The 15,829-nt window shown below is 48.9% G+C and overlaps 1 protein-coding gene across 3 annotated transcripts in view; it reads left to right on the top strand.

Annotated features, from left to right (window-relative positions):
• LOC119456229 (isatin hydrolase) overlaps positions 1–15,829 on the top strand; it is a 343,203-nt gene that overhangs the window by 138,477 nt on the left and 188,897 nt on the right. Inside the window, exon 1 of one of the 3 annotated variants that reach the window (XM_049669613.1) lies at positions 3,665–3,972. The exons of 1 other annotated variant lie outside the window; for it this stretch is intronic. In XM_049669613.1, the coding sequence (XP_049525570.1) occupies positions 3,946–3,972 (27 nt within the window). In that variant the 5' untranslated portion in view covers positions 3,665–3,945. Of the gene's footprint in view, positions 1–3,664; positions 3,973–15,829 lie in introns of those variants that run through there. One more of the 3 variants, XM_037717878.2, reaches the window with a different exon arrangement.

Below are 15,829 nucleotides of genomic sequence, written 5' to 3'. Positions count from 1 at the left end.
GCCGCTACAAATTATGTTCAAAAACATTTTAGCCGAAACGCAGCTCTAGCTCTCTGATTCCTTTTTGTCGGCCTAGTCCATTCTTTCCCATGGGACGGGCGCTTTTCGGTCACTACTATAATCACGCGGCATTCTTCGAAGGCTGTGCGCATTCAGGCAAGACGTGGGGTGCACCCAGGCCAACCCGTCATTCTCGGTGGTCACCGTGAGTAAACGGCCGGAAAAGGTGGTATACATATAAGAGAGATCAGACGGAGACCTATATTTTAGAGCATACAAAAACGCGCCCGTACTGGAAAGAATAAACGATGCACTTCTGCTGAACGTTTACACAAGAACCAGAAGCCTTTAATTTCCACGTGGCACCGCGGCGGCCCCTTTTGTGAGGACTTCCGTTTTGTGCGAGCAGCGTCACGACACACTGGACGGTCGCGCGCTGGGACGAGGCATCGCTTCAGTTAACGTCCGCAACCCTTTGATGCTGCGCTGGCAGCTGCATCTTTGCGGAACGGCAGCGCTTCGCTGAGCTCTTGAGTTCCCGTTGTTTCAGTGCGATGAACACAGCCTGGCGCTGCGCTCAACTGCAAGTTGCATTATGAAGTGTATACTCACGCTTGCGATCAGGAAGTAGGAACTGTAACTGGTGGCGTGGTTCCCGTGTTTAAGTGTGCTATTAACTGCTGTTGCCACAGTATGCACAAGGCCGGCTGTGCCAGTATAGTTTAGTATCGCACTGTTCTCACAGCCAAAGGTAAACAGCCCGAAAAACAGCCCGAATACGCAACAAAGAAAGAAAAAAAAAAGCATAGGTCACCCGACTTGCGTTTCTTTAATTTGCAATGTCGGGGAGTTGCTTCGTTGACAAATATTTTCTGTTTTGATTGCATCACCGCAAACAGATTATGCTTTGAATTTACACCAGGCATTTATCATTAGGAATAAACAGGAAACAAGCGCCACCATATAAATGTTGTAAAGAAAGGTTCATCTTTGTAAACACTACCACGAACACATCTGTTGCTCTGTTTACAGATTGTGCGTCGTCCGCTGTTACTTAATTGAGGCCTGCTGGTGGTTCAAATAATATACACAGCGTTAGCTCTGAGCCATAAATGTGGAGATTACGGCCGACAACCGACGCATCTTCGCTATATAAATATCAGAACGCTAACTTGTTTCTGTTCTATTCAAAGCGACCGCAAGAATATCCGCAATTCCTTCCTTCGTTTCGCGTATTGGTTATAATTGACGCACAGGCCGTATACGGCATCCTCGTGACAACATTGTAATCAGCTTATTCTCGGAGTTTTATCGAATCCTGACGCGGAACAAGGGGCGGGATAATGTAACGATTCTATTTTAGTGATAATTCTTCTCGCGCTTCGTCAATGGTCCGAGTGGTGCTTCACACACGTCTACGCAGGAATGAATCGTTCGTGAACGGTGGGTGATAACCAAAGAATAGAATCGAGCGAACGGAATCCTTACATTATAACAGCGTAGGTCTGGTTTCGCACTATACACGAGTGGGGTGAATCGTCGACAAACTACGACCGCGTTACCCCCATTTCCGTTAAGAAAAACGGCGGTACTTACCCTTCTGAGAACGCAGCTTCCGATGCAGGGGGGGCCTGGACATTAGGGAGGTTTAGATTTAGCGCACCCAGAGTTAAGGAACGCAAACCACCGGGCTTACAGAAGGACGCAAAAGGGGTAAGAAAAAATTGCAAGCTGAGCGTGGCATTTACGGTTATACGCAAACGCGCTTGGATGCGCTGTTTCTAAAACTCCCTAACTGAACGCTCCGACTCCAGGCGCACAGCGCCTAGCGCGGTTATAGTGCATATGCCCGCATGTAGCGAACGGCGGCGAATCGCTGGCGTACGCAGGAACGAAAGAACTGCAATCATGAGGCGGGCCCATAGAGCAAGGTGCGCAAACGCAGCTGCACCCAGAGTCCTACATTTCCCTCTCGGTTTCTCTTCTCTCGCCTATTTCCACCAGACATCCTTTCCCTTCTGCAAACGGTAAGTATATCGTTACAGTTCCTCTTGTACTGGTCAGACGGAATCATTTACTGTCCACGCTAGCGGCACATTTACGACGTTACTCTTTCACTTTGTCCATATACCAGAGAACGTGGACAAGGAAGGACGAGGGGGACGGCTTCGGGGGAGGTCTGGAAAGGAGCTAGTTGGTACGATTCTGTATATAGCGGGGAAACCCCAGTGGCGAGTTGAGTGACCCAGCTATGGGGGTGCTTTCTCCGCGGATTACAACCGCAACTTGGAGTCGAGGAGAGCGCGTGTAAGTCGGTCAGCGCGACCCGCTGTGTCGTTCACCCGGGGGAAAACACGTCGTGCACGCGGACGCAAGATTAACGGAAAGAGGACAGCGCGCGCTGTGCGTATTTATACGGTTGGCTCCGAGATAACGATGCAATTCTAGGTATTTGTTTGCGTTTTTAACGTTAGTAGTTTGCTTACAAGACGGTTACGGTACTGCCTATACCGTCTGTCTCACCTAAATGCCGCTAAGAATGAACAATAATGTAAGCATTTTAGAGGAAACTTAGAATCATGGCAGCTACCATGGAGAATCTGTCAATAAATTCGGCAGTGGTGAGAACGCGATGAATTGAAGACGATGAGGGTCAAATGAGTTAGAAGTCGGCGCAACAAGGTATGGCGGCGGTGTTGTAATTATTTGTTGATATAACTGCACCGATGATTTTATCTTTATATACAGTCGTCTATCCACACGGCGCAGTATAGAAGCGCACTCTTTGTTATCATTTTACTCGATAAGAGAACATGAAATATAAATCTTAATACCGAAATATTCGAAGGAAGTCCTCCTAAATAAGCTAATCGGACATATGCATGCAGGCGAACGAAATTCGCAATGACAGCGCTGCCTCTCGGCAAATAATGGCATATAACTTTTGCTGTACCTGTGCCGAACACCATTAAATTCCGCGCTAATTCTTTTCGCCCTCCTTCATTTGCTCGAGTAGCACTTGTGTAACTGACCATTCGGCGCCACTTAGTGGCAACACAGAAACCAAATCAAACTAAAAACAATCGTCATTATCGATTTCTGCTCCGAAGTAACGCATCAAGTACGCGCTTAGTGTCGCAGGAAATCCGTAGACTCCGAAGGAAAAGTGTAGAAAGTCGCCGGCAACTGAAACATGACGTTGGCAAGCTTGCGCATTCCATCCACTCCTATACATCACTCGATACTCACGAGACGAGCGCGCTAATGTGATACTTTAGCAAACGATGATCGTCACGCGTGGTTAACTAAACGCAGGTACAGCAACAATGGTGGCTCTAAAATCCAGTGCGCCGGAAGATTACATCAAAATATGGTCTCTCTTACAAGAAGAGCAGTAACTGCATTTTGTAACGATGCGCTTTATTTTCCATCCTTTAGCACCTTTTGTCATCGTCTAGGACGTCACTGCACCGCCGTTATCATCGCAATCGGCAACTGGGTACGACGGATGATAAGAACGGAAAAGAAAGTGGGTCGTTACAAAATGCAGCGCGTGGCACTTATTCCTCATTTTCTAAGAACTCACTTCAAGCAACCAATACGCGATCCGCAGTTCTGTATACGCGGCTACCGCGTCATCGTTTCCCGAGCGCAATCGTTCTTGAAGAGCTCGGCACGCGTTGACCCCGTAGAAGGGGCGTGCAGGCAGGCAAGTGGGCTGTAGCTCGGTTCACAATTGATCGAGTCACGCTCGAGCGTGCGCGGTGTACAATGCGCGCCAACGGTGAGTGCACACATACATTGTGGTCAATATGGTCGTACAGCCCGTGAACGGATACCGGTTTCCTGCCGCCTTCTCCGTTTGCGATGCAAGAGATGGAATGGCGCCGCGTTCTGCTGCATCCTGTATGCTGTCAAGTGCGCGTCGGTGAGACGTAACGGGCAATGGAGGAACAGAGGTATAGTCGGGAGGTAAGCACACGTCTCTCTCTGCTTGCCGTATATGGGCACATCATTCGTCGGTTGAAACAGCGCCGGTTTACAAGTGTTGCGCTGAGTAATAATGGACGGCCACTGAGCTATCTAAATCAAGCTGCACACTTCGTGCCAGCCGCAGTGCCCTGAGGGAACGGAATAGCAGGTACACCTGGCGACGTTTTTCGGTCGAAGAATAGCACTGATGCTCAACTGCTTGTTCTCTCTCTCTCTCTCGTTCTCAACGCACGGACGTTGCACGCGCGTAAAAGAAGCAGTCTGTGCTGGTCGTCTATGTGTCACGATCGTAGTACTTCAACCTGAGCTCGTAACGGCGCCTGCCAGCTCAGAGTAAGCCAAAACTGCAATTGCATACTCATCTGTGTTTCCATAAGTACTGAGTATCGCAGGGCGAGCAGGAAAAATGTAGGCCCAGAATACTAAATGACGATGGAAAATGCAATTTATACGTCATCATCTTCAGCCTATAGGTTCGCTATACTGCAGGGAAAAGACCGGTTCTCCACTTGCCCACTGTACTCCGTCAACCGTGCCATTCATTGCATGCGTGCTCAACGCTTACGCATTCGTATACAGACGCAAATGTGTGCTCTCATTTGCATCTGCCTTGTTCCACCCAAACAAAGAAATCGGGTCGTGTGAAAGAAGTAGCGAAAGCACAAATTATGCGGTACGATTTAGGATGGCAGGAAAATAATTTCACGGATACAAACAAGTTGAAGGATATAGCAAGAGTAAGAAGAGGTTTGTTGGATTTTGTGTTCCAGACAAGACTCAGACCATCTGCTTCCTAAACCTGTAAGTTCGTGGCACGAATGAGGACGGAACGATCAGCTACAGCGCGAGATGGAGAAAACCAAGCAGGAACATTCTGAAAAAGCTAGCATTGCCCTCTGTGTTCCTTTCATTTTTATATTTTGCATCTGTCTGACACTAGCTTTTGATTTATATACATGACCTACGCCATCGAATCTAGAAAAGAATTCATATACAAAGTGGCCTTTTACCGTCTCAGATATCCGTCATCGCAAAGTGGCACCAAAAACTTGCCAAAATTTTTTTTCATTTCACGGATCGGTAACGTGCACATCACTAGAGAGCTTTAGATTAGGGGGTCGCAAGCGTTAGGGCCCCTAAGCGCTAGGGGGCCCCAACGCTTGTAAATCTCTCTAGGGACTTGTCGGTCACGTAAATGCGCCTCACTGTCAGGGGCATCTGCAGCCGCTTCTGTGGTAGACGTTCGAATCTTTCGAGCGCCCGTCATGCCGGAAGCGCTCCATACACGTCCCAGCAGGGGGACTCGCGCTACATGCCCGTGCTTCTCACGGTGCCGCACGTGCCAAACGGATGCGTACCGCCTCGTTTCCTGGCACGTCCGTCTATGCAAACGCGAGATCGTCTACGCTACGCACGCGGCAGAGCGCCCGTGCAGTGACGCGCGAGCGCCGGACAAAGGCGCTAGCAGCGCGGGCGAACGGTGGCAGCGGCTACTGTTCCGGTTCCGCCCTAGAAAACCGCTGGCAGCCGGTATACTACAGACACGAGCACACACGCGGAGAAGGCAGCGCTGCGTCGACCACTTTCCTTCTCGGCGGACGACCATGCGAGCGCGCGGCCTCTCCGCTCTAGATACGGCCGACGGCCTCCTCCACCTATACCCGCTCGCTGGCGGCGTGGTCGGCAATTGCCTCGGCAGCGATGCCAAGTTCAAGGTTGTCTGCGCGGCAGCGACGCGTAAATACCTGGGCGCGTAAGAGGAGCCGTGTGTGCTTAAGGCCTATAGCGTGGCGAGACACAACACAGGACGACTTCTTGCGTGATGCCAGAGAGGACAACCGCCGGTAATGACACGGTGGATTACTTGAATGAATTGGCGGGCTTTTTGCGTCCCGAAGCTCGCGCAGTCGGCAATGGGGGACGCAGTAGTGGACGACCTCGGAGTATACATTTGAGTACGCGAAGTTCTTTAAGGTGCATTTAAATCTAAGCACTGCACGAGCGCTTTTCGCATTCGGCCACCTTCGGGATGTGATTTCCATCCCATCTGCGGATAGAGATTCCGAAGCTGTCGGGCTACAACAACACGATAGCAGGGTCACTCATGCTTCTCGCTTTGCCTTAGTCGGTCGCAGCGGGATCGGAAGTTAAGATGATATTCTAGCAGGACGAACTTGCAGCTGTGTGTACTGGGCTAACCAGAGAGATAAATCTGCTTTCTATGTTCTTTTTCGAGTCCCATAACAATACCATTGGAAGGTGTTGCATAACTATGGGCGCTGACTCGCAGAGAAATTATTGTGCCCATTGTCTACAAGGAAAGAGGCGTACGTTCAAGATCCTGGCGAAAATGCAACTACAATCTGTGATGGGGGCAATGTAGGAGTGTGAAGCCAGTAAAGATCGTTGGCGAGGCGTCATCTTTACGATGAAGGACGTGCAGCAAATGGCCTCTGCGTGCCGCAGTTGATTGATCGTTGATTTGGGCACCGCCGACGATCGACGATGCCCTTTGGGTGATGCGGGAGCTCTGGGAGCCCTTTGGGACCTCAGGCTGTCGGAAGGTATACGAGTACTCCCTTGTCTTTGCGTGTAAGTTGGAGGAAGGTAGGTGCCAAGTTGAATATCAGTGCAAAGAAATGAAGAACGAAAGACAGCGCTGCACTTCTTACTTGCTACGTTTCTTTGCAGTGACCTTAAATGTGCAGCCGTACCAATTTTACATGGCTCTGGTTGTCAAGGATACTTCGTATTATGATATTTGCTTGGATTTTGATACGAATATGCATTCGTGTTTCATCAATACCTTTTAGAAATGTTCTCTCTGACTGCGGACACTGCAGTTCGAACATCATCTCAGAGGAGGATATTTCACCGAATGCGTGTGTGATTGAGGACGTTTAGGTGATGGCTTGGGTAGCGCTTCGGTTCCTTTTTGGCTACAGTTGACAAGGGCAGCTCTCGGCTTCTGCAAATGTGAACACTACACTGCTAATTTCGCATGAATCGGCTGCTAATCACGCATGGTCGGTAATCGCGCATGAAACTGAAATTCGTATCTTCTTGATGATGAACATATTGAGGGGCACATTAAGAGGATTGTTGGGACAAAAGCGACTAATTGCCACAATTTCTCGCTTGACAAGTGCATGAATGGAATTGGATATTGCAGGTAAATGTTGTTGCTCAGTAAATGGGTGCAGGTGAGGGAAAGCGATGTGTTTACCGGCGGTTGCTGGGGGCCACACCCTTTGTAAAGGAAAGAACAACGTCTTTTCAAGGCGTCAGAAACGTTTACTGATGCATTACATAGTCCATGCACCGATCATTGATAAAATTAGATATCGGCAGCTATAGCGTCTACGCATGAGCCGCCAGTAATGCTAGCTCCATACCGGCTGTCCGTACCAGGAGTCAACATCGTTTTTTGTAGCCACAAACAGTGTACGTTTAGGTAAAATGGACATTTAAAAAAAGAGTCCTGTGGACGCAGTGTCCGGTGAAACGGCTTGCAAGAGCACATGGGAATTAATGTTGCTTGGTTTTGTTATTTCTTGCTTTTTGCTACAAGTGTTGCCGCGGGGTCTCGCGTAAAAACCTTGGCAACGACAGGTAACGGCATGTTTCTTTTTCTCTTCTTTCTGTTCTTCGTTATTTATTTCTTTGCTTATTTATTCATTTTTTATTTACTTATTTCTAAGACTTTTTTTAGCGCTTGCAGGATCACTCTCGTTGTGAAGACGCATAGTACTGCAGAGAAAAGAAAAAAAAAAAAAAAACGACCCGCATGTTATCTATCTACTTTCTAAGGTTACTCTTCTGAAGTCATAAGCGTCTATTGACGGAAACAGAGGGGGCATGAGGTGGGGCTTAAATCACGCTAGATTGACGCACACACTTGGGAAGACGGTTCGAATAAAGAACTCCTAGAACTAGCAGGGGCTTGATGTGGTGCAATATAAGTTGGTGCAACATAAATGTTCAGCCCATGTTCAGCCAACAATACGGGAGGTCATTAGGCTGAACATTGTAAACGTCACAAATGCCGTCCTAACCTTTATGACACCAAGTTTCTGGCACGTTCCGGAAGATAGACTAGAAAGGGAGATACTAGAAGCTTTTTACATTGCGAGGGCCGAGGGCATGTGCATTAGCTACCCTGTCAGTGGCACTTGCCGACAAAGAGATTGCCTTGCTGATGCGATAGAGAGTTCAGGGCATCACGGTGGTGCAATTCATGTTGAATGTATATAAACCCTGTTTCTTCAAATAAAATTTAGTTGGAAGTTAACGCCCGTCCGTTGTACCTGTCTTCTTTTCGTCCTCGTCTCTTTTGCGCTGTTTTTTTCTCCCAGAACTAGGTGCGCGCGCACATTCATGCCGGAACGAATCATCTCGACGTAATGGAGCGTGGCCGCACTCTGCTATACACACAGCGTCTTTCGACGCGCGCACAGCTAAAGTACAGGGGCGTGCGTGTTTAGATTTCGCACACGCAGAGACATCGCGGGCCTGGGCGCGCGCGATTTTGGGAAGCCAGAGTGGTCGTCCAAGCTCCTGCTAGTGCGACGGAGAATTCACGAAACTGGATCAAGGTCGCCTGTCTTCACCTCTCGCGGGTCAGAAGATTGCGCTCCGCCTACGTCAGTCGCGTCCACCCCACCAACTAATGTGCCGCGCATGCGCGCTCTGCGTATGCGCACGCACATACGGAAAACAAACGTACAAATGGACACAGAATAGAAACAGGTTGCCCACTCGGGGTGGAAACGCGTTCTGCATACGACTCACCCAAATAATGCGATGAGGGAGGACTCTGGTAACATTGTAAAGAAGGCGCAGTCGAGCTGGAGCAAATGTGGGCGGCCACGAGTAGGAAATGCAATTGTGCAGACAACGTTGCGTACGATGGGCAAAGCGCGCATACACGCACTCTCTGCCGGGCGGGACCCAACCTAGAGAGATTACTGCGTATTACATTGTCGGGTGTGCGTAACTTTGTGGCTGACCTTCATTTTTTTTTTCTCGAGATATGTGCACCGAGCTTTTGCTCGGCCAACAGCCTTAGAGTGGAACCAAAACTAAGCACAAAGTCGCACTAGGTAGTCGCATTATTATTTTGGAACAGCCTCGTTGTCTGTCTGAAGAAAGAAAATGACGTATCACTCGCGAATTAGTGTACATGTAGAAGCCAAATTCCACTGTCGAGTACCTACCGTAAACTATTACGTGCACAGATGTGGTGTGCGTGCCCTCTTCTTGTGCTCACATTGTGGTAAGGATGAGACGATAGAACACTTCTAACCTTGCCGCCGTTTTTCAGCATTAAGAAAGCATATTTTAGAAGGACAATTTCGCGGTGTTGGATTGAATCTTGCCATTCAAGATGCTCTATATTTGGGAGCCTCCTCTCTAGGACATTTCAATATGGATGTCGGCGCTGCTCTTGTGAGGTTTATAATTGAATCAGGGCGATATCCTTGATAAATGCTTAAAACTTTATCACATATTATTTTTAATCTATTCAAAATTTCTCATTAGTGTTTCGTTTTAGAATCCGCTAATTATTTTCCTAACACTCGATTATTTGACAATCCCCCAGAGTGAGTATGAGCCAATCATAGTGAAACACCAACGAACCAACACGTAGAAACAAAAGGTGCGAAGCCTTTGAGAGAGAGAAAGAGAGAGCACGGCTCACTTGGGGTATGCGCCAAAACTACTGAGGTCAACAACAACAGCACTGGCCTGCAGTGGCGGAGAAGGTCAAATAGGCAGTGGCTATAAGGCTAGAGCCAGCGCACAAAAAAAATGTCACAGTTTCGCCCTAAGGGCGAAGCAATGAATGCGATAGCAACACAGCAATGTCATACGAAGTAAGGTGAGCGGCTTTGGTAGCAATATGAATTGTAGTAAACATGAGCTGATTAAGTAAGCAGGTGTGCTGCGGCGTAAGTAGACCGACATGAAGAGAGACTCGATGACCACGAGAAGGCGCATGTGAAACGGTGGTGTTGATGAGAAGCGCTTCCCGTGGGCAGCGCGTGCGAAGGGACACACCTGTAGCGCTGCACTGCCGATCCGGGCAGCATTGCGTGTGTAGCGTGCGTTGGAAAATGTGGCCCGACTATTACGAACTGAATGAACAAGCGTGGTGTGAGCGCGCACAAACACGAAGAGATCACACTGAATGACAGCAGACAACGACTGTCAGAACGCTGGCAGCAAGCATACGCCGCAACGGGCGAAGGCACGTGCGGTCTATCGCTTCAACGGAAACTGAGCGGCGAATGCACTTAAAGGTCAGAGCCGTGTGGAGATAAGAGACGGTGCGAGCGAGCGACGAGCGCGGTTGTTAGCAGGGAAGTGCGCCCCCCCCCCCCCCCCCCCTTGCTCCCTCCGGCGCTGGCTTCCTGCTTCCTTGCTTGCGCGTGGGAGATTGAGTGCGTTCGCTCTCCGTGATAGCGCGCGTCTCCGCACGCTTCCTCTCGGGCATACGGCGCGCGGCGAAGATTTTATCTATAGGGAACGTCACGGCGACGGCGACGGCGACGGCGACGACGACGCCGACGGCAGAAATCCGGTTCAAGTGTCCATATAATTGCTATCGCAATAAAAAGGGGGGGGGGAGGAGGAGAGGAAGGGGGACCAGTCGCACAAGACCCACGCACCACCTGTAATCGTCCTGGACAGGCAATAAGGTTTCGCGGAATCGAAATGGAGGCCCGCTTATTGAGCGTGCCAGAGGGTATAAGAGGGCGGTGTATCCACGGGAAACTTAAAACGTCGCGAAGACGAGAGAGGGTGAAGATGATGCGGGTCTGATGTGCCATTGATTTTATGCCACGCCCTGATCTCAGGTCACTTCCTATAGCCCTATTATATAGACTTATCCATGTCACTATCTTTGCCGGAACAAAAAACGTTTACCTCTTTAATACACTGCGGGTGCGACGTGTTCCAAAGAAGAGCAAACGTCGAGTTGTACGTCTGGAAAAGAGTACAACTTGTACGTTGTTGAAATTACCTCTTACTACAAGCGTGAGTGGCTTTCTCGAGTTCGGAAGGTCTCTAACTTGAGAATGAACGAATGATCAAAACTATAATCGCTGCAGGGGGTTTAAAGTATGTCGCCAGTTTAGGAGCGATAAGAGCGGTCCCCGTAGGCCGGGAAAATCACACTCAATTCAAGCTGGGTTAATTAACGCAGTGGAAACTTTAAGTGTCAAGTGCAACGCGCGAAGTGTCAGTACATCTTGTTCTAATGTGCTGAGTAAACAGCCATGAAAGGACACACCAGGCAAGGACGACAGAATGCGCTGTCGTCCCTGCCTGGTGCGTCCTTTCGTGGGTGATAGCTGTACTCGGCGCATTACAAAATGAACGAATACTAACGAGCCCTATTTCTCACTATACACACGCGGTGTCAGATGTCTGCGATACAAGATATCGTACGCACATGTACGCTCCGTTCCGAGACAACGACTAATTAAAAGTTAAAAGCAAAACATCGGCTGTCTTGCAGCATTCGACAATCTAATGGGGTCACGGACATTCCAGGCAGCGTGTATGGCTCGGTACGCTGAGCCGAACAAGGAGTTCCCGCCACGGTCACTATTGGCAGCAATAGCTTGTTTGTCAAACAACGAAAGGTATTTCTGGTCACGCATTCGATTTTCCAGAGCCATTAGTCGAAGCAGGGCTACGAGGAAGGACCAGTGGATGGAGCAGCTGAGAAACACCGCAAATGAAGACCACGTGAAATGGAATCGGGCAAAGTTTTGTACAAGCAAAATTCGAGGTATCCCACAGTCACGAGTTAACGGCGCCTCGGGCCCTGATTATATATATATTAGAAGCCGCCAAAAACGGTTTTTGCGCAAGAACAAGTTGAGCGGGAAACGTCAACCGTACACGTCAACGGGTCCGGTGCCGAATAGCGCAAAATCTCGCGAAAGGGATCGTATCCCAGAAAGTACCACTGCAACTATATTTACCGACCTACCCCAACGCAAAGATTTCCATAATGTTATCATTATTATTGTTATAATTACCAATTGCAATAACTTATGCGAGCGCCATCAGGCGTCAACACGAGCGCACCTATTTAGGCCACCCGGCATTCCTGAATTGCTGTACACGCGCGAAACACTTTTACGTTCAAACTCAACCCGTTTCGAGCGTGTTTGAAAGTTTGAAAATGTAAAGATGCATCGCACGATGCGGCAAGGACCCCGCAAGGCTTCAACCTTCTGGCTGTGTTAATGAAAGGGATCACTTTGTGCTAAGAAGAGGTATAGTGCCATCAAAAAATGTCACAGTTTCGCCCTAAGGGCGAAGCAATGAATGCGATAGCAACACAGCAATGTCATACGAAGTAAGGTGAGCGGCTTTGGTAGCAATATGAATTGTAGTAAACATGAGCTGATTAAGTAAGCAGGTGTGCTGCGGCGTAAGTAGACCGACATGAAGAGAGACTCGATGACCACGAGAAGGCGCATGTGAAACGGTGGTGTTGATGAGAAGCGCTTCCCGTGGGCAGCGCGTGCGAAGGGACACACCTGTAGCGCTGCACTGCCGATCCGGGCAGCATTGCGTGTGTAGCGTGCGTTGGAAAATGTGGCCCGACTATTACGAACTGAATGAACAAGCGTGGTGTGAGCGCGCACAAACACGAAGAGATCACACTGAATGACAGCAGACAACGACTGTCAAAACGCTGGCAGCAAGCATACGCCGCAACGGGCGAAGGTACGTGCGGTCTATCGCTTCTACGGAAACTGAGCGGCGAATGCACTTAAAGGTCAGAGCCGTGTGGAGATAAGAGACGGTGCGAGCGAGCGACGAGCGCGGTTGTTAGCAGGGAAGTGCGCCCCCCCCCCCCCCCCCTTGCTCCCTCCGGCGCTGGCTTCCTGCTTCCTTGCTTGCGCGTGGGAGATTGAGTGCGTTCGCTCTCCGTGATAGCGCGCGTCTCCGCACGCTTCCTCTCGGGCATACGGCGCGCGGCGAAGATTTTATCTATAGGGAACGTCACGGCGACGGCGACGGCGACGGCGACGACGACGACGACGCCGACGGCAGAAATCCGGTTCAAGTGTCCATATAATTGCTATCGCAATAATAACTGTGCCATATACGGCGAGCCCCAAGAAAGAGTCCCCGCGCGGCCTTGCCGTGGCGAACCGCTCTCGCAGTCTTCGATTGTGACTCCATCAACGTGTCTGGCTGGTTCTGCTAAACGTGGGAGACGTCCCAAATCAGGTGCTTTACTGCCCAGCTGCGGATGCGGTGCTAGACCGCCGGGATATTTTTATCTGCTTGACTCGTCCTGTATTTGTCGCTCCAGCAGATATGTAGGATCGCTACCGCCTGCGAAATGGTTGGCGTTGTCCATTCCTACTTAGCGCTTGTCCTGTGCGTATTTGTTCCCGTCTTTCGTCCCTCCTGCGATATCCGGAGTGATGGACTCACTCCTACCGCTCCTATTTCATTTTAAAGCGAACCTTTCATTTCCTACCAGTCCATGGTTGCGCCTGGGCCGCTCGGTCGCCGGTGCGGCGGGACTCGAATCTCAGACCCCAGCGAAGAAGCAGCCCGATGTTCTATAATCATTAGGGCACAACAACAAGTACACTTCTCGCGCGGCAACGCCAACTAGCTTTTTGGGATGATCGCTGCTTGTTGATGGTGATGATAATGCTTTCCGTGCAATGGCAAACACCCACTACGGCCGGGTGATTGGTCAAAAAAGCGGGAAGTACATTTCTTCTTCTTCTTTTGGGGTTTTACGTGCCAAAACCAGTTCTGATTATGAGGCACGCCGTAGTGGAGGGCTCCGGATTAATTTTGACCACCTGGGGTTCTTTAACATGCACTACAACTCAAGCACACGGGCGTTTCTGCATTTCGCCTCCATCGAAATGCGGCCACCGTGGCCGGCATTCGATCCCGCTACCTCGTGCTAAGTACATATCTTGTCAATGCCAACTAACTCTTGTACGAGCCATGATTTGAGGTAACGACAACAACTGAGTCTTTGAAGTGATTGCCGCGTGTTGATGATTATTATGATTTAGACTATATTATGGCGCATAGACCACAAGGACTGGCCAAGAAACGGCCGGGTACAGTCAGAATAAGTACGAAGAAATGAATGCGAGCCTATGTAAGATTTCTCACATTGAGTAGCATGGCTGCGCGAGAGCCACTGCGCGCCAGTTTCCGATCACGCCAAAGACGCAGCAACGAAATAGGCAAATTTATAGCATTTCATTAAGAGGAAGCTCTAACTCGGGGGCTCCCATCTAAATACATGGGAAATGAGAAATCGTTTTTCTCGGCATCCACTGCTCCAAATTTGATGAGGTTTCTCGCATTTAAAAGAAAAGGTTAAAATGTAGAGACTGTTGGAAGCGAATTTTTTATTTATGTCGTCAATTTTTTAATAAAAATGGGTAAAAATCGCAAATTCTCAGAAAACGAAACTATCCTGTTTACGACTTTGTAACTCAACAATGATAAGCGATATCACAGTTCTGTAAATCGCACCTAATAGTGCATCTAAAGCGGACAAAATTGATATATTACACATGGATCTGTAAAAAGAAAAACGAGTAATATGCGAGTAAAGCTTTTGCAAATCCCTCGTAAACAATGTAACAAATTGACGTAAGATATAAATCGACATATAAAGTTTGTCCGCTTTGGATTATCTAATGGATACCGTTTATAGAGCTGCGATATCTGTTCTTGGTGAAGAGCTACGAATTTGTAAAACTTCATGCGCCTATATTTTTCAATCTTACTAATTTTTGGGAATTTCTTTAAAAATACTCAGGCCCTAAATCAAAATTCCGCTTCCAATAGTCACTAGAATTTAACTTGCTCTCTCAAATGCGACAAATTTTATCAAAGCGTTTCTGCGTTTTACATGTATTTTAATAGGCGGCACTGGAGTTTGGTCCGAGCTAAAGCTTCCCCTTAACCGCTTAGCAAAAGCTTCGCTTCGCATAGACTCCAACATGTGCACTGCATCTACACAATTTTTTTTTTCTGTACTGGCGCAGGACCTTCATTGGCTGCCTAAATCCATAGTCGGGGAAAATTTCATTTCGAAGCAGTGTTATAGAACGTGTTCAGTATCTGTGTCAGTATCCGGATCTCTTGTTTTCGGACTTCCATTTGTTCCCCGTTTGCCCTCCTTTAGGTATTCGCAATGCAACAAACTGATATATGTTGTGACAAACACGCATATAGCGGGATCTGAGTTGCGGGCAGGGTTATTGGAAGGGAGCAATAAAACGGTCGCCCAGCGGGGCCGACAACAGCCCGCGAATGACGGTGAACCGGTTTCGCGAATTGCGAGCCTTCTGTGACGCGCGCGTTTATCCACCTGGCAAAGTGGGCGTTTTCAAGCAGCCTTGCTAGCGTAAATCATTTGGAGAATGCCACAAACAGAAGCAGCAATAAGAGCAGGTGAGACTGAATTCAGTAGGAAGAAGGACAAAAAAAAAAGAGATAACAAAGAAAGAAACAGCCTAGAATACAAGTGCGGTGCAGTGAACAGTGCATCATTGCGGAAGGGCGGCACGGCGCAAAATTGTGTAGGCAGGGTCAAATAACGGCACTGATCACAATGTTTCCTGCACTGTTTGTTGTGCCACGCAGCGAGGACGGTCTTTTGGTACCTCCCAAGCCCTGCCTCGCGTCTGTGAGCGAGGGTAGACGTCGAGGCTGAACAGCGAGGCTTGTTGGTATGACATGATTCACGGGGGCAACGCGGAAAGGACGGGACGAACAGGGGCCGACACACAGCATGATGTGCGTCGTCCTTCTT

Source organism: Dermacentor silvarum, chromosome 6 (assembly GCF_013339745.2).
Source record: "Dermacentor silvarum isolate Dsil-2018 chromosome 6, BIME_Dsil_1.4, whole genome shotgun sequence".
Lineage (NCBI taxonomy): Eukaryota > Metazoa > Arthropoda > Arachnida > Ixodida > Ixodidae > Dermacentor > Dermacentor silvarum.
Note: the sequence above shows the minus strand (reverse complement) of the source record. Positions and strands in the feature narration are given on the sequence as shown.